Source organism: Molossus molossus, unplaced genomic scaffold (assembly GCF_014108415.1).
Source record: "Molossus molossus isolate mMolMol1 unplaced genomic scaffold, mMolMol1.p scaffold_m16_p_6, whole genome shotgun sequence".
In the NCBI taxonomy this organism is placed as follows: Eukaryota; Metazoa; Chordata; class Mammalia; order Chiroptera; family Molossidae; genus Molossus; species Molossus molossus.
The window spans coordinates 108,982,768-109,005,875 of NW_023425399.1; the positions used below are offsets into that span (position 1 = coordinate 108,982,768).

The following is a 23,108-nucleotide window of genomic DNA, read 5'->3' on the forward strand; positions in this document are numbered from 1 at the left end:
GTTTCATTTAATGCTAGATCTTGAATGTTCTTTTCCTATCTTCAGTCTGTAATATTTTAACTCTGGCCATTCATAAAAATCTGAAGTCATCTCTGTTTTAAATGTAAAATAAATGGTGATGGATATAGAGATAAATAAACTTGGGTTGCAACAGAAGAGTTAAAATGGTCTTTCCCGAGGCTCCTAAGGACAGAGCGCTTCTTCCCCTGATATTAAAGTGTGTATGTGGAGAGATGCATCAGTTCTTTGCGTAACTGTATTACTTCAGGCTTCAGATTCTCCCTGTAACGAATTAGATTGTGTCCCTGTAATTATTCACTGTGGTCCAGGTATTTTATCTGGTATGCCAGTGAGAGGGAAAAGGCTTATTTCTTTCTTTCTTTTTTTTTTTAATAAATTATTTATTTTTTTGTTACAGATATTTTACCTTTTTTACCCCATTGGCACCCCCCTCCCTGGCTTATTTCTTTAAGACTAAAATGTTTGCTTGTATTTGTTCCAGGAAAACCTCACAGCACCGGTAGCTCTGAACGGATTCAGCTCTCAGGAATGTATAATGTCCGGAAAGGCAAAATGCAGTTGCCGGTGAACCGATGGACCAGACGCCAGGTCATCCTGTGTGGCACCTGCCTAATAGTGTCATCCGTGAAGGACAGTTTGGCCGGGAAGATGCATGTTCTGCCACTGATTGGTGGGAAAGTAAGTTTAAAACAAACAGATGCTAACGGGTGTCCCAGGTCTGTAAGGAGCTTCCGTGGAGCCGGTTCTGTAATGACGGTGGATGGTTCCGCTCATCTGAGGTCTCACTCGGGCCCTGTCGCACTCCCGGTGGGCACTGTTGTTGGCGGAGCTGCGGAAGGGAACAGTGCCGCTGGCTCACGTGAGGCCGTGTGGTCCTCGCTTCAGTCGTACTGCATCTTACCTACAGGCCCGAAAATAGAGCAGCTGCAATTTCAGTTTAGACAGGACGTAAGTCATTCCTTATGAGGAGACATCTTTTGATATCTTGAGCATATGTTTTGTAGTATAATACAGTGATCCTTACGTCCATGACCTTGAGATCATTCAAGCATGCTTACAGAAGGTTAGACTCTAGCTTGAATCTTTTTTTTTTAATCCTCAACCGAGGACATTTTTGCATTTATGTTCAGATAGAGCTGGAGGGAGAGAGGGAGGAAGGGAGAGAGAGAGAAAGAAACATCGATGTGAGAGAGACACATTGACTGGTTGCCACCCACACGACCCCAACTGGGGCTGGGGACAAACTGGAACCAAAGTACATGCCCTTAGTAGAAATCGAACTCCGGACTCCCTGGTCCACGGGCTGACGCTCTAGCTGCTGAACCAAACTGGCCGGGGCTAGCTTGAATATTTGCTCCCACTGTGGCATACCTCGCGTGTTTAGTGACTGGCGCGGTTATCCTTTTTAGTTTCTCGCTATAGCTAGTCATAATTTTTTAACCTGAAATGTTACTCATTTTGGAGAAAACCTGTGATACAGCTGTTAGGTACTTCTGACACCTGCTGCTTTTGGGGGTATATGTTAACTCTTTCATTCCTGTCATTTGTAAAATAAAAAGAACTAGATTGCTTGGGGAAATGTTACATTCACTTTTTGCCAGATTTATATATAAACTCTGAGCATTGGTAAAGGTGTCATTACCATAATTCTGTGTATTTCCTGACTTTTAAATGATGTGATAATCTGTTAATAAATGGCAAGGCCAGGTACAGAGAGACCCGGGTTCGGTTCCCACTTAGGGCACGTACCTCAGTTGCAGTTTGTCCCCGGCCCTGGTTGGTCGTGCGGGTGGCAACCACTCAGTGTGTCCCTTCACATCGATGTTTCTCTCTCTCTCTCTTCCTCTCTCTCCCTCCCGCTCTGTCTGAACAAAAAATGCAAAAATGTCCTCGGGTGAGGATAAAACAAACAAACAAACAAAAAAACGGTTTCGGTTCCCGCTAAGGGCACGTACTTCGGTTGCAGTTTGTCCCCGCCCTGGTCGGTTGTACGGGTGGCAGCCACTCGATGTGTCCCTTCACGTCGATGTTTCTCTCTCTCTCCCTCCCTTCCTCTCTCTCCCTCCCACTCTATCTGTACAAAAAATGGAAAAATATCCTCGGGTGAGGATAAATAAATAAATAAATGGCAAGGCCAATTTTGATGAAGAAATGGATGTTTGGAAATCCGGGACATATTAAAGAAATATTTTCTTTACCATTTCTGCCCCTTGCATGGGCATGGGAAAGAAGGCAAGATGTGGAGAATATAAAGAGAGGAAAAGTAGGAAACCAACTTCAATTAAAGTGAAATTTTTCGGGTTGGCAAATTTGATCTGCTGGTTCCAGGGATTAGAAGTGAAGCAGATATGACTGGGTGTGTACAGTAGTAAATGGTTTGTGGTTCCCTGCTATGTAGCATGTTCATTCTTCATTCATAATTTTAAAATAGTTTCCCCTTACAAGCAAATAGCCTCTGTCAGTTTTTATCCCCCTTTGCTATTATACATTCTAGTGCTAAGAAGACTAATATTTGACCATTAAAAAAAAATTTTTTTTTTTTGACTAGGCTCCAAGGTATATTTAGATCTATTTCAGTCATCCATTTTGAAACCATTGCTTCTTAACTTTTGTCTGAACATTGAAGAAGTAGTGATATTTTATTTCTGAGGATTTTGTCCTTTGGATAGATTACTGAAAATGTAGTCAATGCTATTCCTCCCATAAGTCATCATTAAAAATGCATATTGAATGTCTGATGCTCTGCTAGGTCAACAACAGTCTCTTCTGTATGATGATAAGGATTTACAAAGGCAAATTTAATATATTTATTTATTAAATATCCTCTGTGGGGAAGCCACTTGACTTGGCGTCCCAGAAATACCAAGATGGGTAAGTCACCACCCTGCTTTTGAATAGCTTATAATTTACTCCCCAGAGATGAAGAATGGGCATAGCAATGGGCGCTCTAGGAGAGGTGAAGAAGTAGTGTGTGAGATTAGTGGAAGGAATGCTGTGTTTTGTGGGGGGACTGGGGATTTTGTGGTGAGGGGGTAGCCATTTTGGTAGAACTTGAAGGGTGAAAAAACTATTGACACATGAAGGAGATGGTCATAAAGATCATTGTGCTCCGAGATGCAGAAGCAGGGCAGAAACGCAGTGGAATGTTCAGATAAGATCAGAAGATTCAATTATAATTAGCATTTTCATTCAGAGCTAGAGACTTGTCCTGTTTCCCAGGCCTCTTATTGGATGTACTTCTGCCATTGAGTGAATTGAAAGTTAATAGCTTTCTTTTTTCACAAACAAACCTTGTAAAACCTGTTTTGCACTATGCCTTTAAAAATAATTGAGTATGTTAAAAAAAATTAAGTCTTTTAAAACCCGTTGACCGAGTGAAGGAAAAATAATTCACTCTTTGCAATCTGATTTTTCATTAATGTTTGTCTATTTCTTTTTTTGTTCTGTTGTGTTCTTACAGGGAAAACTGAGAGTAAATGGAAGGATTTTTCAATTTTTAAAATTTATAAAAAGAGCTTGTAATGAGGTGTTAGATTGGTCATAATCTAGATGTGATTGCTATGATAATCACATTTGGCATACCACTTGAGCGTGATCATTTGTTTACATTTTCAAATGTAGAATTCCAAATATGAAGTTAAATAAAGCTGTGTTAAAACTTAATTGTTGGGCCCTGGCTGGTTTGGCTCAGCAGCTAGAGTGTCGGCCCTCAGACCAAAGAGCCTCAGGTTCCATCCCCGGCCTTTGCATGAGGCAGCCACGTCCAGGTTTTTCTCTTTCTCTCTCTTCCCTTCCTTCCTCCCACAATAAAAATCAAGGAAAAATATCCTTGGGTGAGGATTAAAAAATTTTTTTTAATTGTTGAAAAAGTATTTGTGTAACAGAGGAGGTTTTATTTATTTATTTATTTAATCAATCCTCACCCAAGGACATTTTTGCATTTATCTTCAGATAGAGCGGGAGGGAGAGAGGGAAAAAGAGAGAGAGAGAGAAACATTGACGTGAGAGAGACACATCGAGTGGTTGCCACCCACACAACCCCAACGGGGGCTGGGGACAAACTCCAACCAGGGTATGTGCCCTTAGCGGGAACCGAACCTGGGTCTCTCTGGTTCGCGGGCCAACGCTTTAACCGCTGAGCCAAACCGGCCAGGGCGAGAAGGTTTTATTTATTGAACAATTATGTTATATTTCATTCATTCTTTGGAATTTAACATAGATTTTTATATACCCTATTTTAATCAATATTTTATTTAATATTTAAATTATGATACATAATACTACTCAGCTTACTACTCAGGAAAAATAGCAGGATCAATACCAGTGTTTCTACTTGTGTTCTCTCTACATCTGTCCCATTGCCTCCTCCAACCAGTATCCACTGTTCTAGAACAGTATCCATCATTTTCTTAAATAAGTGTTTTCTTTGTTAATTCTCACCTGAGGGTGTTTTTCCATTGAGTTTTAGATAGAGTGGAAGGGAGGGAGAGATGGAAGGTGAGAGAGAGAGAGAGAGAGAGAGAGAGAGAAGCATAGATGTGAGAGAGACAAATTGATAGGTTGTCTCCTGCAGTGGGGGTGAGAGGTCGAACCTGCAACCCAGGTATGTGCCCTCAACGGGGAATCAAACCTGAGACCCTTCTGTCCATAGGCGATGCTCTAACTGCTGAGCCAAACCAACCAGGGCTTAAATAAGTTTTATTGTGTAACTATGTTGTGCTTGTTTTTGATCTGAATAAAAATGACCTTGTACTATGTGAGGTCTTCTGTGAGTGAATTTTTTTCGCACAGTATTATGTTTTATGATGAGAGTCTACGTTGCTTGCTATATGTGGTTTTTTTTTTGTTTGTTTTTTATCCTCACCCGAGGACATTTTTCCATTTTTTGTACAGATAGAGTGGGAGGGAGAGAGAGGAAGAGATAGAGAGAGAGAAACATCGATGTGAAAGGGACACATCGAGTGGCTGCCACCGCACAACCAACCAGGGTCGGGGACAAACTGCAACCGAAGTACGTGCCCTTAGCGGGAACCAAACCCGGGTCTCTCGGGACCGCAGGCCGACACTCTAACCGCTGAGCCAAACCGGCCAGGGCTATATGTGGTTTTTATTTCTATATAATGTTCCACTCTGTAAATATTCTGAATTCCCAAAATTTCTTTTTTTTTTTTTTTTAAATCCTCATCCGAGGACATTTTTCCATTTTTTGTTCAGGTAGAATGGGAGGGAGAGAGAGGACCAGAGAGAGAGAGAGAGAGAAACATCGATGTGAAAGGGACACATCGAGTGGCTGCCACCCACACAACTGACCAGAGCTGGGGACAAACTGCAACCGAGGTACATGCCCTTAGCGGGAACCGAACCCGGGTCTCTCAGGACCGCAGGCTGACGCTTTAACCGCTGAGCCAAACCGGCCAGGGCTGAATTCCCAAAATTTCTTAAGAAATTTTCCTGTTGATGGACATTGGGGTTGCTTCTGGTTTTTCGTTGTTAGAGATAATGGTGCTGAAATAGTGTTATGTTGAAATGCCTCTTAGTATGCAAGTAGGGTTTGTAGGGCAGTAGTTCTTAACTCAGTCCCTGTGCCCAGTGGGCACATTTGGTAATAAATGCATGTGTTTTAATTGTCAAATGATTGAACAGTCAGCACATCAGTTGATGCAAGCTAAACTGTGCTGTGGTAACAAAATCCCACACACCTCAGTGACTTGTCATAATGGTTATTTCTTACTCACACCATATGTCCATCGTGGATCGGTGGAGATTTCTTTCTCCACATAATTGTGCAGGGACCCAGCCTGATGGAGGCTTTGCTCTCCTATAATTATAACGTTTGGAACATGCGGCCTTCCTCTTGCTCAGGCAGGGGAAGAGGTAACTGGAGGGTCATTGACCAGCTCATGGATATTTGGCTGCAGAAGTGACACATGCCTCTTCTGCCCACAGCTCATTTGCCAGAACTAGTCACATGACTCCTCCTTAATTGCAAGGCGTCTGGGAAATGGAGAAGTAGATGGGTGTATGGTTCATGCCAATATTTTTGCTACAAAGGGGACACTATTGGCACTTAAAGGGTGTGGCTCAGAGAGTAAAACATCAGGCAAAGTATTAGACAGTTTCTCACAATGTACCATGAAGAAGTGTTCAGTCTGAAGTTCCTGTGGTGACCTCCCTGAGAAATACTGCTCTCAGACGCATACTGAGGAGTGCAGTTGCAGGGCTGCAGGGCACAGGCATATTCACTTCTACAGAGTGACATCAGGTTGTTTTCCATAGTTCCGTGTCATTTTACACTCGTGTCAGTGTACAAGTAAGTGTTCTGGCTTATTTACATCTTGACCAAACTTGGTTGAGATATAATTGATATACAGTAAACTGCACATTTTGATACCATTCCATAACTATATATTCACTCCCATGATTGCTCTTTGATAACTATATGCAACCATGAAACATCACCACAATCAGGATAGTGATCATATCAACCCCCAAAGTTTCCTTGTGCCCCCTTGCACCCTTTCCCTGCCCCCTTTTCCTCTCAGTTTCCCCATCCCCAAGAAACCGCCGGCCTGGCCTCTGTCAATATGGACCAGTTTAAATGGCATTTAAAAATACATTTTTTCTGTAGTGTATAGACATAGTTTATGTTTTAGTATTGGTCTTATATTCAGCCACCTTGCTAGATTTTTTTATTCTAATATAATATTTGTAGATTCTTTGGAGTTTGCTATGTAGCTAATCCTGACATATTCAAAAAATGACATTTTTTATTTCTTCCTTAATACATTTCTTTGTCTTATTGTAATAGCAGGACTCCCTTTCTCAGCTCAGGGGAGTTATTTGTGTTCTCAGTTTGCTAAGAATTTTAATCATGAACGATGAATGGTTGATGAATATTATCACATGCTTTTTTCTGCAACTCTGGGCATGATCATGGGGTTTTCTTCTTTAACCTGTTAATGTGATTAATAATTTCATAATTTAATAATAATGTTAAACCATCTTTCCTTTCTCGAGGACAATCTAGATATTGTTCTTGATATTTTTTTCTATATTACTCAATTCTGATAACATTTTTTTTTAAGATTAGTGTTCATGACTGAGATTAGCCTATAATTTTCCTTTCTTTCACTGACCTGATCTGTTTTTGGTTATGGTGACCTTATAGAATAAGTTGGGGTGTTTTTCTTTACTTTTTGTTTGGAGGATGATTTACACAAATTTGGAATGATCTGTTTCTTGTAACTTTGGTAGAACTCAACTATAAAACCAAGTAGGCCTGATATTTTGAGAGTTTTAAAAATATATATTTATAAAGTTTACAAGGTAACAAATGATGACTAGAATTAGTGGAGTGATCACATGGTAAGATATAAAAATATTGAATCACTGTATTATACACCTGCAACTACTATAACCAATATAAGATTGTATATCAACTATACTTAAGTAAAAAATAAATATAAATTTTAGAGTAATCAGTCTATTTTTTAAATGGTTATAGGACTATTTAGGCCTCCTGGGTTTTTCTTTCTTTTTTTTTTTAGTGGTGGTAAAATATATTTTTAGAAAACTTGGTTATAAGTTTACTTGGAAATCTGATTTGACTCTATCGCTGTATTAGGACTTTAAGTTCTAATTAAGTTTTATTTTAGGTTAATCTCAATTTCACATTAAGTTAAAAGAACTGATTTAACATGCTTGAATAGCTTTTTTTAAAAAAGGTTGTACTTCAGAGTAATACAGACGTTCTTTAGGGAGTGGAAACCCTCCCAAGGGGAAGTAAGAACCCCAGCATCCTCTTGTGAGGATACAGGAAGATAAGAAAGGGAGTCTGTTCCAATTTTAAACAGGAATAAGAATTTCACGATTGTTGGGAAATCTGACAGAGATAAAACTGCCCATTTTTGGCTATCTTGTGACTCAGATTGGTTGGTCAAATGTGTGTTCAAGTAGTAGGAGAAACATTATAGGGAAAGGTACAAATCTGTGCCGGCTCACTGCTCTGAGGTATCGTGAATGAAACATGCAGATGATGCCTCTTTCTGACATATCTTGTCTTCGCTTGTCTTTGCAGGTAGAAGAAGTGAAGAAGCACCAGCACTGTCTAGCATTCAGTTCCTCTGGTCCCCAGAGCCAGACCTACTACGTTTGCTTTGATACCTTCACAGAATATTTAAGGTGGCTTCGGCAAGTCTCCAAGGTGAGCACGGGCCCAGGGGCTCGAATCTTCAGGTTCTTGTTGGCTAGAGAGTTGCTTTCTTTTAGCTTTACCCAGATCCAGAATATAGACACTCAAAACATTGTTTTTCAGATACTGCCAGTAGTTAGCAATTTTTAGTTTTTTAAAAGCTCGTTTTGGCTGAAAAGCCGCTTTTAAACATTGTGTCTTATATGCCAGGTTTGGCTTCTACTTTAAAAAAGAATTCAGTGGGTAGACTGGCATTACTATCTTAGTATTTCGATGAGGAACATGAAATTGAGACTGTGTAAAAGACTGCCCAGAGAGGACAGCTGCAAAACCACAAAATACCCAGAGAGTTGTCACAAATTTCCCCTCGTCTTCTATTTTTTCTTCTAAGGGTCTTTTCTTATGCCGTCTCCCTTTTCCTTTTTCAGCTTCTGCCTTTTGAATGATCTATTTTTTATCTTAATTATTTTGACCTTTTTATATAGTCCCCTAAAAAAATAATATCACCATGAGCCATGAAGCCCTATAGTCTCTGTGTGTGTGTGTGTGTGTGTATGTGTGTGTGTGTGAGAGAGAGAGAGAGAGAGAGAAACTAGAATAGCATGATACATAAAGATAAACGCTACTATTATAGGTACTGTGTGTGTGAGGATGTTTTTACATCGCATTTATAGAAATAAGTGTGAAATGGATGGATTACAGTGCTTTGGCCTTGATTTTTGGGTGTGTTTGTGAAATGATGAAACCTCTCTGGGGTGTCAGCTGCTTCACATTCTTTTTTGGAACAAGTCAGAGGCATAAATTCTTAAACAAACACAGATAAGGGTGTAAGTAAAAGTATGTGTAAATTATCAAGTTTACCATGGACAGGTTGTTTTGATTCAAACAATAACAACAAGATGATTAATAGGTATTGAGTTTGACGCACAAACGATACGTCACTGTTCAGAAGCCAGCGAGCATTTGCAGAACACGTTCCGTGTGTCGGGCGTGTGTCCACGCACTGGGCGGCAGCCAAGAACGAGTCCAGTTCCCCTCTCTTGGTAGGGCTGACACGGGGAGACCGACACCCAACACGTAAACAGACAAAAAAGTCATATTAAAAATATTTCGCCCAATTTATCTTGGAAGCCTTTTTCCATGAAAATATGTAGTTTTTAAAAAACTCTATGGTATGACTATCCCATGATTAATATGCATTTTTTAAATTGATAAACCTTTAGATTTATTTCCAGATTTTTGCATAAAAACAATAGTTTTATGCCCTGGCTGGGTGGCTTAGTTGGAGCATCCTCCTGCACACCAGAAGGTGGTGGGTTCCGTCCCCCATCAGGGCACGCACCTAGGTTGCAGTTTTGATCCCCTGTTGGGCGTATGTGGGAGGCAACCAGTTGATGTTTCTCCCTCACATTGATCTTTCTCCTCCTCTCCATTCTCGCCCCCCCTCTCCCTTCTCTCTCAAAAACAAAACAATAGTTTTTGAACTTTGCTGGACCTTTATCTTTGAGTACTTAAATTAGCGTATTTCTTTCTTTAGGATAGTTAACCTGAAAGTGATGATGTTGCTGATAATTACATCTGGAGCAGGAGGGAAATGGGGAAATAAAGAGTGGCTTCTGCCCTGGCCAGTGTGGCTCAGCGGTTGAGCGTCAGCCTGCAGACCAGAGAGTCCCGGGTTTGGTTCCTGCTAGGGGCATGTACCACAAAAAACAAAACAAAACAAAAAGAGTGGCTTCCAGGATCTTACTCTGAACTACTGGGGGACTGTAGCCTCAGTCAAATTGTAGTATAATCAGACTCTTTATATTCACACCTTTAAACTATGGCAAAATACAGTTCTTAACTTGAGAGAGCCTTCTGGAGAGGCAGAGAGCTGACGTGCACGAAGTAGAACAGGAAATCTCTCTCTTTTTTTTTTTTTTTTTTATCCTCACCCGAGGATATTTTTCCATTTTTTGTACAGATAGAGTGGGAAGGAGAGAGAGGAAGGGAGAGAGAGAGAAACATCGACGTGAAGGGACACATCGAGTGGCTGCCACCCGCACGACCAACCAGGGCCGGGGACAAACTGCAACCGAAGTACGTGCCCTTAGCAGGAACCGAACCCAGGTCTCTCCGGACCGCAGGCCGACGCTCTAACCGCTGAGCCAAACTGGCCAGGGCGGAAATCTCTCTTAAAAGCTTGTGGAAGTGTTGATTTGGGGAGAATTGTGAGGCAGGAGAACATGATGGTGGCCGGATGGGGGGCTTCCCATTGCACTGATTACTGCCATTAGAAGGCGTTTGATATGTATGTGCTGAAATGTAACACAGTTCTATGCAGAGATAATTCACACACACATACACAAGATTATAGCCTGTACTTCACACCGACAAGTGGGGGGGATGCTTCCAGGAGCAGTACCAATGGCCTTAGATTACTAGTAATGATAATAGTTAGCTTGTAGTTAACTGGTGTTAACTAGCATGAATTCAAATTAGAACCTGAACCTCCTGTCCCTTCAGAAAGGCTCTGAGTATTGGGGAAAGCAGAATGGTGTGGGGTACAGAATTTGTTTCCAAGTAAGGCGGACATGGGTTCTGCCATTTACTGGTCGTGTGACTGTATCCAAGTGTCTAAATGTTAAGCTTTTTTTCTTTTGATAAAGGGAGTAGTAACAGTACTTAACTCTTAGGGCTCGTTATAAAATGTGCAGGTAATGACTTACACAGGCACATTGCGTGTGTGTTGCATGCACACTGAAGGGTGACTGGCTTGATCGATATATCAACAAATACATAATTTTAAGACCATCTTTCTTGTTATCATCACTGATTGGCCAGACAGTCTCTTTGTAAGTATTATGTTTTAATGTTTATTTTAAGTAGATAAGGACACAGACATGCTTAGTTTATCCAAACAAGGGATGTACTTCTGCTCTTACAAAACCCAGAGCCTTTTGGGGTGAAGTCATGAAGGATGGCAGACATTGGGGAGAAAGGAGATTTCTTCCTGAAAAGTCAGGAATGGGGAACTAAGGGCAACATGTTTTAGTAAAAGCAGATTTTAGATACAGTATCTTCCCTTGCTTTAATCTTAAAAACCAGAGACGCAAACATTTTATAAGTTGTTCTGGTTAGTGACTTAAAGGGGAAATGAGTAGTAGGGGTTGTTTAAAGAGGTTAGATGTTATAGAAGAGGTAGGTGAGAGAATGCCCTATTTGGATATGAATCCTACGTGAAATATGGCCACACTCTTCTTTAAACTTTGTATATCGTGGGTAATGCTATGAGAGGATCTCTCTCTGTAGTCCAGCATCCTGGGAGAGAGGAGGTGGGTACTGCTGCAGAGTCGGAAACCTCGCTCCGCCTGGGAAGATGTGCTGATGGGAAATTTGGGGTGGCAAAGCCACTTCTTCTTCCAGCTTCTCCTTTCCGTTACCTCTGTCCTTCCTCATATGTAGTTGTCTAGTTTAGTCACACTGGGGTTACTATGGAAATAGTTCCTTTTCTTCTGACTGAGAAACAAGACTGCACGGAATGGATTGTCTTTATATCCTGATATCTAAGGAGGGTCATTCATTTTGGGAAGGACCTAAAGGGAAAACAGCCCGCCAACAGAAAGAGATATCTGAGTTTCTGATTTCTAATGACCAGCCCCCACCCCAGTCAGGGTAGGAGGACAAAAAGAACCAAATTCCAGTGTTTTTAAGATTTAGATGAATTAGATGATTAATTTAAAAGGAAACTTTATTATTTTCAGTTTATGCTTTTGAATCTTACCTACTACAAGAGAAGTGTTTGTTCATTGTTGTTCTAATTTGTTTCATTTGATTTTGGGAAGATTTGTAAAAGGTTATTCATTGATATTTTCTATCAAGATTGGTTCTTATATACTTATTATTTTTTAAACTTAATTTTAGCATTTAGTATTGCTTGCCAAAATAATACCCAAGGCAGTCCTTTTAGAATTTTTATTTTGGGTGGGAGTTAGTGGTAGATACTGTGGAAATAGCTCCTTTGGGAGGATTACAATATTGATTGTAAAGTCATCCCTAAAATATTTATGCACGGCATGCTTAAAGAATTCAGTAAACATCTTATTACATGCAGTGTCACAAGGGCTGTGTTTGCTCTACATGGGTACGAGCGTCCAGCATGTTTTCCAAGTGGTTGGAGGGGCATTGATGTCTGAGGCTGAGGGCGGTAGCCAAGTAAGTGCATGTCCTCTGGCCCAGCACTATGAATGTGTGCTTCTGAAGGCCACTCAGCTTGTCCACGTGTCTCTCTCCTTGATGAGCGTTGCTGGTGACTGTGTCTCTCGCAGGCTTACCTCTCCTGCGGCCTTTCTTTCGGTATTAACCATAGTATTTTAATTTTAGGCTATCTTTTAATTTGGAAAAAAAAGTCACTGTGATGAACTTCTGGTTGACGTGATATATTGGGTTCATTCACCCTTAAAATGCACAGTGTAGGCAAATCAGGGCCACATTTTATGCTGAGTTAAAGGTCATGTGAAGCGATGAGTAAACGTCACCGTTTAAGTAAGATATATGGTGAGTCACAGTGGAACTTGTTTTCCTGTGCTTAAAAAAAAGTATTTTATTGTTCAGGTTTCACTCAAAGAACACTTCACACCACTTCAGTCAGATCATTGTCATGTAATAGCATTGAGGTTTCAACATGTAGCTTTGTGTCATTAGATGGAGTTGCAAGGAACCCTCTAAGATTAGTCATCTTTTACACACGTTTTGCCTCTTAATTTGAAGTGTAGTGTAGGGAGCAGACAGCTTTTCGTCAGCATGGTTGGTCCCCGTCTGTAGGGGCTGTGCTGTAGTTGGTCACGTTGGGATTGCAATGGCAGAGAAGCTGTGCTGTCAGTACCGTTCTCCTGGGAAGTCCAGGGCATAACAGGGCTTTTTGGGAAAACCTCACTTCATACTTCACACCCATGCTTTAGATAAAGAATCAAGGTCCCTTTGACCAAGGGCGGTCTAGCAAGTCTACGGTAGATGCTGAAGTAGAACTGAAGGTCTGAGTGACGTGGATTGTAGTTTATAAAACGTCACCCCATCCCAAGAAGATTGCCTTTGTACCAGTTCTGTAGTGAATTGTGAGACAAGTTTGGAAGTCTGGTGCATGACATTTGCGTGCAGGAAGACTTCAAGGCAGCAGAGGCCCAGCTGGGTCTTGAAGGCTGAACAGGAGCTCACCCTAAGGATGCGGGGAAAGGATGTTTCAAGGGGAGGCCAAGTGTACGCAAAAGTGACTGTAAGATGTAGAAACGTGTTCGTATCACAGATGTCTAAGCAGTGTGAAAAACAGAAAAAAATAGAAGCTAGGTAAAGTACAGCAGTGCTGGCCAGTCTACACTGTTTCCTGCTAGCTCTGTGTCATTTTCTTGGGGAAATTTGACTGTAAGTTACCAAATACTATAACTTTCCAGTATAGTAATGGATTTGTTACATAAAAATGCGTGTTATGAAACCTTTTCTTATTACAGCTACAAAGAACAGGTTATGAAATTCAGATTCTGCTTTGAATTTAAGCTTAAAGATGAAATATTTTGGATTGCACTAAATTGTTTTTGTAATACATGAAATTGTGATTAAGTTAGATAGTGAAAATATTAAAATGATCTCTTTGCAGTTATAATTATGCATCATCTTATTTCCACATTGCTAATCCCTTCTGGTAACTATAGGTTCTGAAATCCTAGTTAATATAGTGCCAAAGAAGAGGTTTTCCCTTCAGTTCTAAGTCATTTCAGTTGAAAACTATTTAATTTTATTTTCTTCTCTGGTTGTTTTAATCCAATATCCTACCATTAAAAACGGATACTTCGTTTGTTTACCCTGTCACGACCCAAGAAGCATGCTTTGCGAATGCCGACTTGTGTATATACCGTCTGTGGACCCCACCTTCCCTCCTCCGGTCTCCTCCCCTCCCCCGTGGGCAGTGCTGTTGGAATTACCGGGGTGCTCCTCCCTCCCACCGCAGGGAGAGTCCAGAGCGGGGAGGAGGAAGGGGAGACCCTTCACCCTTTCTTGTGCTGGGTGCTCTTCCGGCTCCACTTCCAGGGTCAGGACCTCAGCAAATGAAAGAAACGTGTTCTTCGTGTGGGTTTTATTTGTAGATTATTATCTTTAATGAAATACATTTTAGGTTTCAATGAGGAACTTACAGCGATGTTTCAAAGTGACAACATGTTATTTTAAGATTGGGACGGGCCCTCCTGAGAGAGTTGCCAAAAAGATAATATTAACAATTATTTGATAAATTCTTTGATATGTTTTTTAGTTTGACCTTAAATCTTCGTCATCGTCCTAGCTCAGAGACTTGGAATTTAAGGCGTAGAAGGGACCTTGTGGACCCTCAGACTTCCTTCCCTCCTAAAAACATGTCTGTGACGTTTCAGACACCAGTGTCAGACGAGACAGCTCTTCTTTGTGGGCGAGCGGAAGTCTTCACCCTGCAGTGCAGAGAGCCTGGTTCTGCTCTCTGTGCAACCGAGGGCATTCTCCGCCCTCTCCTGTTGATACCCCTAGATATTGATGCGTTACTGTGATTTCTGGGTGCTCCCTACCCTCTCGTCTTTAACTGTCTGTTTTCAGGAGAAACGTCTCCAGTAATTCCAACAAGTCCCTCCTCGCTTGGCTCCCACGCCCCCGCTCTGGCTTCCCTGTGGGTGCCCTCAGGTTTCCTGATGTGCTTGCAGACACCATCTGCTGATCACAGAGTGCGTGCGTGACCATTGCTTTCATGGCTTTAAGTTACGTCCATAGCACCTTCGTTACTCATCCCTGAGGTCAACCCCAAAATAAGAAGACTTTTTGTGTTGTTTCTTCTCCCCCAAGTAGTTGGTTCATGTATTTTGTTAATAATAAAATATTTTCACCTGCAGAATTGATCCAGTAGGGACAGCAATAATGCAAATAATAATAAAGTAATAACTAGCATTTTGGTAACTTTTCCTGTGTACCAAGCCCTGTTCTTGATGCCTTGCACTGGCCCAGTGAGGTAGGTGCTCATAACAACTTTCCTGGTCCAGGCTTTACAGCAAAACGTAACAACTCCTGAGGAGGTAGTATCAGCCCCATTTTGCAGATGAGGAAACTGAGGTATAAAGTATCCAGCACTGCTTTCTTTATTCGGGAAGTTGTAGTGCCTCACTCTATTTCTTTCATTGTAATTCTAATGTTTTTAGTGGCCTGAAGGGACAAGATAAACCAGTGTTCAAATAACAACTGAGATTTACTGAAAATGTCAGAGAAGTACTTCCTGTGCGCAGAATCCAGGCCACTCCGTAGTAGAGTGAACGGTGGTTTTATTCGAGCAATCTATTGGCTGGGGTACGCCGCTGAGCACTTGGGGCAGTCAGTGTGCATTGATTTTAAATGATGCCCAAGAGGTCTTTAAGAAATCTGAGGCATCCAAGACAGGTTAGATTGATTTCAGTGACGAGGGACTACTTTTTCTAACTCTTTACAGACTGATCAAGCCCTGGCCAGGGTCGCTCAGTTGGTTGGTCATCATCCTGTGTACTGAAAGGTCACCAGTTCGATTCCTGGTCAGGGCACATGCCCAGGTTTCGGGCTTGATCCCCGGTAGGGGGCATGCAGGAGGCAGTTCTCATGTCAATGTTGTCCCCTCCCCTTCTTCTCTCTCTAAAAATCAATAAAATAAACAATTTTTTAAAAGAAGACAGGTCAGGTATTCTGTATCAGGAACTTAGCATATGTGATTAACCAGGTCTCTGTATCTGGTTATGTTATTTTTTCCTTAAGTGTTTAGTTTCCACAATATATTTACTTATCTTGGAAGATTCCTATATTTGTAACCCAGAGTACTGAATTTTCTACAACTCTGGAGTTAAATTCTTCCACCCACTTGTCTTATTTATAATTTTATCAAGTATGGAATGATGGAATAATTGAAAAAATATCAATTAAGTCTCTCTGTTAAACTTACCAATCTTGTATGTTAGACTTGGAACTTGAGCATGGAGGTTTTTATATTTTAGATACAAACAGGTGGCTTATTTCTAACGGTAGAATCATTTAAGTGTGTACTTATATTATTTCTTTTCGTGGAAAGTTAGAATATAGGTTTTTTGTGGTTCGCTGTCTTTCCCGGTCACCTTTGTCAAGGAGATGCCACCTTCGGGGAATGCTGCATGAGGGACCTCGGAGACATTCTCGGGTGGCCGCTTTCTACAGAGGCTGTTTACACTTATTTTGCCAATAAGGAAATGAGGAAGGAACTCTGAGTTCAGATTTGATCTCCACCCAAGGCGAGCTCTATCTTTCTGTTGTTACTGAGAAACACAATGGGGTTTATGTGTGTGGAGGGCAGATAACTGTCAGAGTGACACAGTTAATGGCTCGGGAGGCTGTTGGTGCCATCTCCTCGGGCCTGTTACGGTTGCTCCGCCTCGGTGAGTGCGGGCTGCGGCTCCAGTGTAGCTGCACAGCGCGCTCAGGGACAGGACGCGTGCTGCCTGCCCTCGGTGAGCGCAGGTCTCTGCACAAGGGCCGGGGAATACCTGCCCCCCTGGCACGTGAGGGGCCGTGCGCTGATGACGTCACGGAGCTCTGCGCTTTGCTTTCTGCTCCGTGTGCTCTCATTGCGTCATCGCAGTAGGCTCCTGAATTACAGGTGTTCCGTGTCCTCGAGAGACCAAGCTTTGGAAGGCAGGAGCGCATCTCTCCAGTACCGAGTACACTAGCTCATGAGGACACATGCAGGAAGATGTTGAAAGAGTCACTCATCCCTGTCCCTTCCCACCCCCGCAAAGAGAGCTCGGGATGCCGGGAGAAGCTCTTACTCTGTCTCCGTGTTGTTTTGGCTGCTGCTTTACAGTGAGTTTTTCTTCTTCTCCAGCCTGCGGCTCTCTCCATACACTTTTATTCTTGGATCCCTTCACTGTATTTTAACTGGTACTGTATAGTCTTAATAAGCCTGATCTTAAAATCTCTCCCCTCCTGGACGCTTTTGCCCTCCTAGACGCCCCCTCTCATTTTTGCCCACGAATGACAACCCCTCCAGATCTTCCCGTTGTTTGTCTTCATTCACTTGCCATGTCATTACCGCCAGTGGTTTAGAATGGCATGCAAATATCTGTTTTAGTTCTTGGTGGTTTTTTATTTTATTTTATATCATTTAAGGCAAAGAAATGGTAAGATGCTAGAATTTCAAGTAGGATATACTGAGTCCAAATTGGCAGCTTGATACGTTCCTCGTAGGACATTATTAATGTATATAATTTTATAGGGACGTTTTCTGCATCTGTTGTTAAATAGATTTTATAAAGTGGTCATTAGTAAAAGATCAAGAAATGAGATGTCATTGTGAAAAGGTCTGGGGTCACGTTAAGACATTTCTTATATTTGTAGAATTTTTTTTTTTTATCCTCACCTGAGGACATTTGTGCATTTATCTTCAGATAGAGTGGGAGGGACAGAGGGGAGAAGAGAGAGAGAAACATTGATGTCAAAGAGACACATCGACTGGTTGCCACCACACAACCCCAACTGGGGCGGGGAACAAACTGCAAACGAGGTACATGCTCTTAGCGGGAACCGAACCTGGGACTCTCTGGTCCACGGGCCAACACTCTAACCGCTGAGCCAAACTGGTCAGGGCTATTTGTAGAATTTTTAAAAAGAAATGACTGCATGTTGTGGAGCAGTGAGAATTTAAACTTCATTAAAATTGGAAAATTTTATTTGATATAAAAATATTATAAAACTTTCTTGATGAGGGTGAAATTGAAAATAGAGTTGTTAGAATGCTTAGCTAATAAACATTAATAAAATCTATTTTAAATTTATATTTCCCCACCCCTTGCCTTCCTAAAGCATCTGGGGAGGGGATAAGAATGAAAACTAGGTCAGCTGAGGTCAGTAATTTTTTTACAGAAGTCTAGTAAACTCTCCAGAGACCACCCCTGTAGCCAGGGCATACTTTCCCAAGCCACGGAAGGGCAGGCCAGAGCAACTGATGACTCATCGGCCAGCTTCCGACAGTCCTTCACTTTGTACAGGCAGAATTATTCGTGCCGTTTCAGCTGCTTTGACCAGGTCTTCCAGAGTCATTTGCTTCATTTGACCACGCCTTACACTTACTAAGGATAAATACCACTTTACTAAAGCATAGTGGGGACAGAAGGTCCTGGGAACGTTATTCTGAGCTTGCTGTTGCCGTGAAGGACGCGTGTCCACTCAGCGGACGTGAGGGATGCTGGGCCCCAGAGTGCACCTGGCGCACGGGGAGCTGTCCATGTGAGAGCAGGGGGGGTCGGTTGGGGATAGGGCAGATATGCTGGTTCAGAAATGCAACTCGGCTAGAGTCAGAGCGGAGACTTTTTAACCTAAGTGCCCTAAAGGTTGGCAAAGAACCCCCCGAGGAAAGTGCTGAGCCCAGTAGGTAATCGGAGAAGTCCTTGTTCGTATTATCGTTCTTATTTTCACCCTTCAGTGTTCCTTAGGGGAAATATTTCGAGGGCCCAGTGAACTTTTTTTCACTCAGGTTTATAAGTCACTTGGGAAAAGAAGACAACCGGAGCAGGTGTTTGGGGTTCGTTTGCATTTTCATGTGTCTCTCAGTGTATGTAGGTACATGGGGGGGGGGGTGCATCCCAATTAATTTACTAACTCTAAATTATCAGCCTTGAAAAAGGTTTTGTGGTTGATGCTGACCAGCACTAATTTCCCTCCGTGTGTGGCTCACCAAGGGTGTGTGGGCCGCATGGTCGCGTAGTGTTCTGCCCTCGTCTGAGAGCGTTACCTGCGTGACCGCTCAGTGGTGGGAGCAGCGGCCGCCCGTGGTCTGCCCTGTCCTGTCCTGTGGATGTCTGCGGCTTGCAGCTGTGCTGCTGGCCCAGGGATCCTTGGCCCTGAGTTCTAACTGGGAACATTTGATTTACAGCCGCTTGTGTTGCTGGTCAGGGCAGGCACTACCTACTCCCTGCTAGAGACGGAGAAACCGAAGAATTGTTGGTGAGGGGCCTCACCCAGGGCCACGTGGTAGGAAGTGGCCGGACTGTCTCTGCGCGCCCTGCGCATTGGTACACTGTGGCCTTTCTCCTGTGTGAGCAGCTGCTTGGGCCTCAGCGTTGTCTGCCACCGTCTTGCAGTGTGGGGGGTAATAGAAGTGGAGTAGCTCCTGCCAAAAGGACTTGATGTTCTAATGTGAGGTCCTTTAGAAGTTCCTTTCTGTAACCAGGATGGGAGCTGATTTCTGCCTGTGCCTGTTTCTTTAATTTTCTTGCCAAATTTCTGTAGCCTCATTTTAGATGTTTCCTGTAACCGTTTAACATTTAATTAGGTGCTCACCAGGTAGCATCATCACTGCCTGGGCGGACAAGCTGTGTGAGGGAGGAGTGGGCCCAGCCTGTGATGTCAGGGAATGGTGCCCCGCCAGTGGACTTCGCCCATTCCCTGCAGCTGTGTGTGGTCAGCAGCTGGTCTCCTGTGCTGCTCTCCCGGAGTCTCCTGTCCATCACTCCCAACTTCATTCCCGCGGCTGAAGCTCATCCTCAGGACGACACCTCAGTGCCTTTGCTCTGGTCTGAGGGGTTGTGTTGGCACCTTCCTGTGGAAGTTAGAGGAGCCTCCTGCAGTAAGACCTGAACTGTGTCCAGGCCCTGGGCTGATGGCACTACGGCACGGGCTCCTGTTCACCCTCGAGGCCTGCTGCTGGCTTCGTGCGACCCTGGCCACCCTGCGTGACTCGGTCCCACTTTCGTCTTTGAAATGAGAAGTCCTTTCTACACTGAGTCCTTGTGAAGATGAGACCTTTATGTCTAAGGCACTTGGAAGTCTGCCTTTCCCAGGCGAAGCATCCCCTGGATGTTAGCTTGTATCACTGTTATTGCTGCTACTTGAAAACAAGGCTAGAGGAATAAGAGGCGCTGCTGTGCGGCGGCGCGTAGAGAAGCCTTCGGATACTGCGCGTATTACTTAGCTCTTATTTGGGGACGGATCTCAGCTTTAACAGGTGCTGTGTAGGTGACCCAGCTGGTGTCTTTTCACTTGGAGTCCAGCCAGTCCCGTTGTGGTGGGGCCCCGTGTGCCCAGGCGGGTCTGGGCGGGGCGCTGCAGCCCCCCTTTGGTGCAGGGACAGGACAGGACAGGCAGAGGCGCAGCCAGTGGTCACGTTTGTGTTCACCTTGGCAGCTCCCGGCCGTGGTCGCTGGGGTTTCTGTTCTTGCCGTGGACGGTCCAGAGCTGCCACGACTCCCACGGGCGGCTTGGCTTCCTGCGGCTTCCTCCCCCGGTTCCCCGCAGGAGCAGCTTGCGGTCCAGGGGGAGGGCGGGAACCAAATACAGCCTGACGTTCAGTCATCTTCTCCTTCAGAGGAGTCTTCAGTGTGATGCTTCAGCGGAGATGGTGTCCCCGTGAGAGAGCACACAGGACAGCGGGCGCACACTGGGGGGAGGGAGGCTGGGAAGCAGGGGTGGCCGTCTTCCAGCTGCGACTTTCTGAGGGGCGTACCGAGTGCTGAGCGTGGCCTGGTCGAGAGGGCAGAAGCCCTGCCCTTGGGAGCTTCCGCTCTAGGGGCAGGGGCTCTTCTCAGGACCCCGCACACTTGCCAGGTGCTCACACGAAAAGCCCGTCCTCACAATGACCTGCCAGTCTTGCAGGATGCGCTGCCCACCGCAGCCTCACCTTCTGGCCTCATCACAGCTCGCTGCCCTCCCTCCGCCTCTCCATGCTGTTTCTCACCTTCCCTTGCTTGCATTCTTGCTGCAGTTACATTCTTTTTTTCTAATTAAACACGAACACGCACACACACACACATACCCAAAGGATATTACAGTTTCCATGTACCGCCTCCCGGTTTTCAACGTATTGACAAAGTTCCTTCACGTCTTCTATTTTTCTTATATGGAAATAAACATTACAGATCAACTCCAGATCTCCTAGCTTCCCGTTCCTGTTCCCATGCCCCTCCCTGCCATCCAGAGGCAGTCATTATCATTCATTTGGTAAACAGCCAACCTGTGGTTTGTAGCTTGATTGCCCATATAACCATTCATGCATCACATGTGGAGTTGTGTGTGTTTGTGTTAAAATGTTCTCATAAATAGCATTATACTGTATATAACTTTCTGCAGCTTGCTTTTTTATCAGCTTGATGCGTACGAATCTAGTTTATTCGTTTTAACTGCAACTCTGTCTCTCATGGCTTCACACTACGTACATCCCAGTGAAGGCCTTTGATGAGCCTAACTTGGGTCAGTCTGTGTTCAGCAGAAGGGGTACTCTGGTTGCTCAGGCCTGGAGTACACGCCTGCACTGTAGCCAGAGGGTCAGCATGCTCAGTCTGCCCCTCACCAGGGTGGCGTGCGTTTGAAGGATTGGGACAGGAAGGAAGAAGTGGAGAAAGGATTTGGGGCAGATAAAAACGTGTTTCCACTCAGGTTTCTAACTTGGGCTGGGACATCGAGCCCCCTGGGCACCCTTCCTGACTCCCTAGCTCAGGCGCGCTCTGCACTGGAGCGCATTCGCCCTCGCCCCCAGGAGGTGCCCACGTTCAGAGCAGAAGATGCCTGTCTGGAGCGGTGGCACCTCGGGAGCCAGAGTCTGGCGCAGCGTCACAGGGTTCACACCTTCCGAGTGCACGATCTCCGATCTCCGAGCGCAGCTCCCCTCCGCCTGCCGGTGAGCGGGTCCTGCCGGCTCCCGGTGTGGCTGTGGCACGTGCACCTGCCTTTCAGGCCCATTGATCCGGCTCTTCTCTCACCTTTTGGTTTATTTGGATGATTTGGCTCTGTTTGGGATTTTCTTAGTTAATTGTGAAAATTCAAGGGAAGATGAAATTGTTACAGTGCAAACTCTGACTTCCTCTGTAAAATCTCGCGAGTTGGGCCCTGCAGGCCCCCCACCCACCCTCTTGGCTTTCATGTGTGTGCACAGTCATTTCTTTCTAACCTCAAACATCAGCCGAGGATGTTTGATGCAGATTTAATCCTCAAGACCTTCTTAGCATCAGGAGAACCAGGACTGCAGTGGATGTCAGATGCGAACCACCTGAGTGCTCTCTGCGCCGGCCACATGGGTGTGCGCTCAGCTCTGTGTCCCTTGTGCAGATGAGGTCGCTGGGGCTTGGAGAGCCCAGCCATCTGCTCAAGCCCCCCAGTCAGGGACTGGGGCATGACCCACACCCTGGCAGAGTCACTCCTAAGACAGTTCTGCTGCCTTCTCTACTTAGGAAAGAGAAAGCTGGGGTGTGGCAATAGAAAAGGACATCAGATTGGTCCTAGGTAAAGCTTTGGTGACGATGAAGAGCACGAGGGAGAATCAGCGAGGCCTTAGAACAGTATTCCCCGCGGCCTCTATCAGGAGAGAAGGTGCCAAGGTAAGTGGGGCTGCAGCCATGCCTTGGCCTGAGCGGGCCCCACACTGCCTGGACACGGGAGAGAGCATTTGGAAGTACAGGTGCCAGGGCGTCACCGTCTTCAGCATGCTCGTTGGCCTTGAGCCCTTGGGCTCTGGCCCTGGGAGGGTTCCTTTAACCAGGAAGGCTTGGAATATGTGGATAAACATTTAGACATAAAATAAATTTTGCCCTGGCCGGTTTGGCTCAGCGGTTAGAGCGTCGGCCTGCGGTCCCGAGAGACCTGGGTTCGGTTCCCGCTAAGGGAATGTACCTCGGTTGCAGTTTATCCCCGGCCCTGGTCGGTCGTGCGGGTGGCAGCCGCTCGATGTGTCCCTTTCACGTCGATGTTTCTCTCTCTCTCTCTTTTCCTCTCTCTCCCTCCCACTCTACCTGAACAAAAAATGTCCTCGGGTGAGGATAAAAAAATAAATAAATAAATAAATTTTACTTAGAATACCTACATGAAGCAAAGCACAAGTGAATTGTTAAGCATCTCACTGACGCGTTGTGGGAGAGACAACCAAGGGGTT

At 44.2% G+C, this 23,108-nt stretch overlaps 1 protein-coding gene across 1 annotated transcript in view; it reads left to right on the forward strand.

The window, feature by feature from the left end:
- The window catches only part of PHLPP1 (PH domain and leucine rich repeat protein phosphatase 1), a 180,248-nt gene that overhangs the window by 85,812 nt on the left and 71,328 nt on the right, over positions 1-23,108 (forward strand). Inside the window, exons 2-3 of the mRNA XM_036244263.1 lie at positions 503-699; positions 8,099-8,224. Of these exons, the coding sequence (XP_036100156.1) occupies positions 503-699; positions 8,099-8,224 (323 nt within the window). The remainder of the gene's footprint in view (positions 1-502; positions 700-8,098; positions 8,225-23,108) is intronic.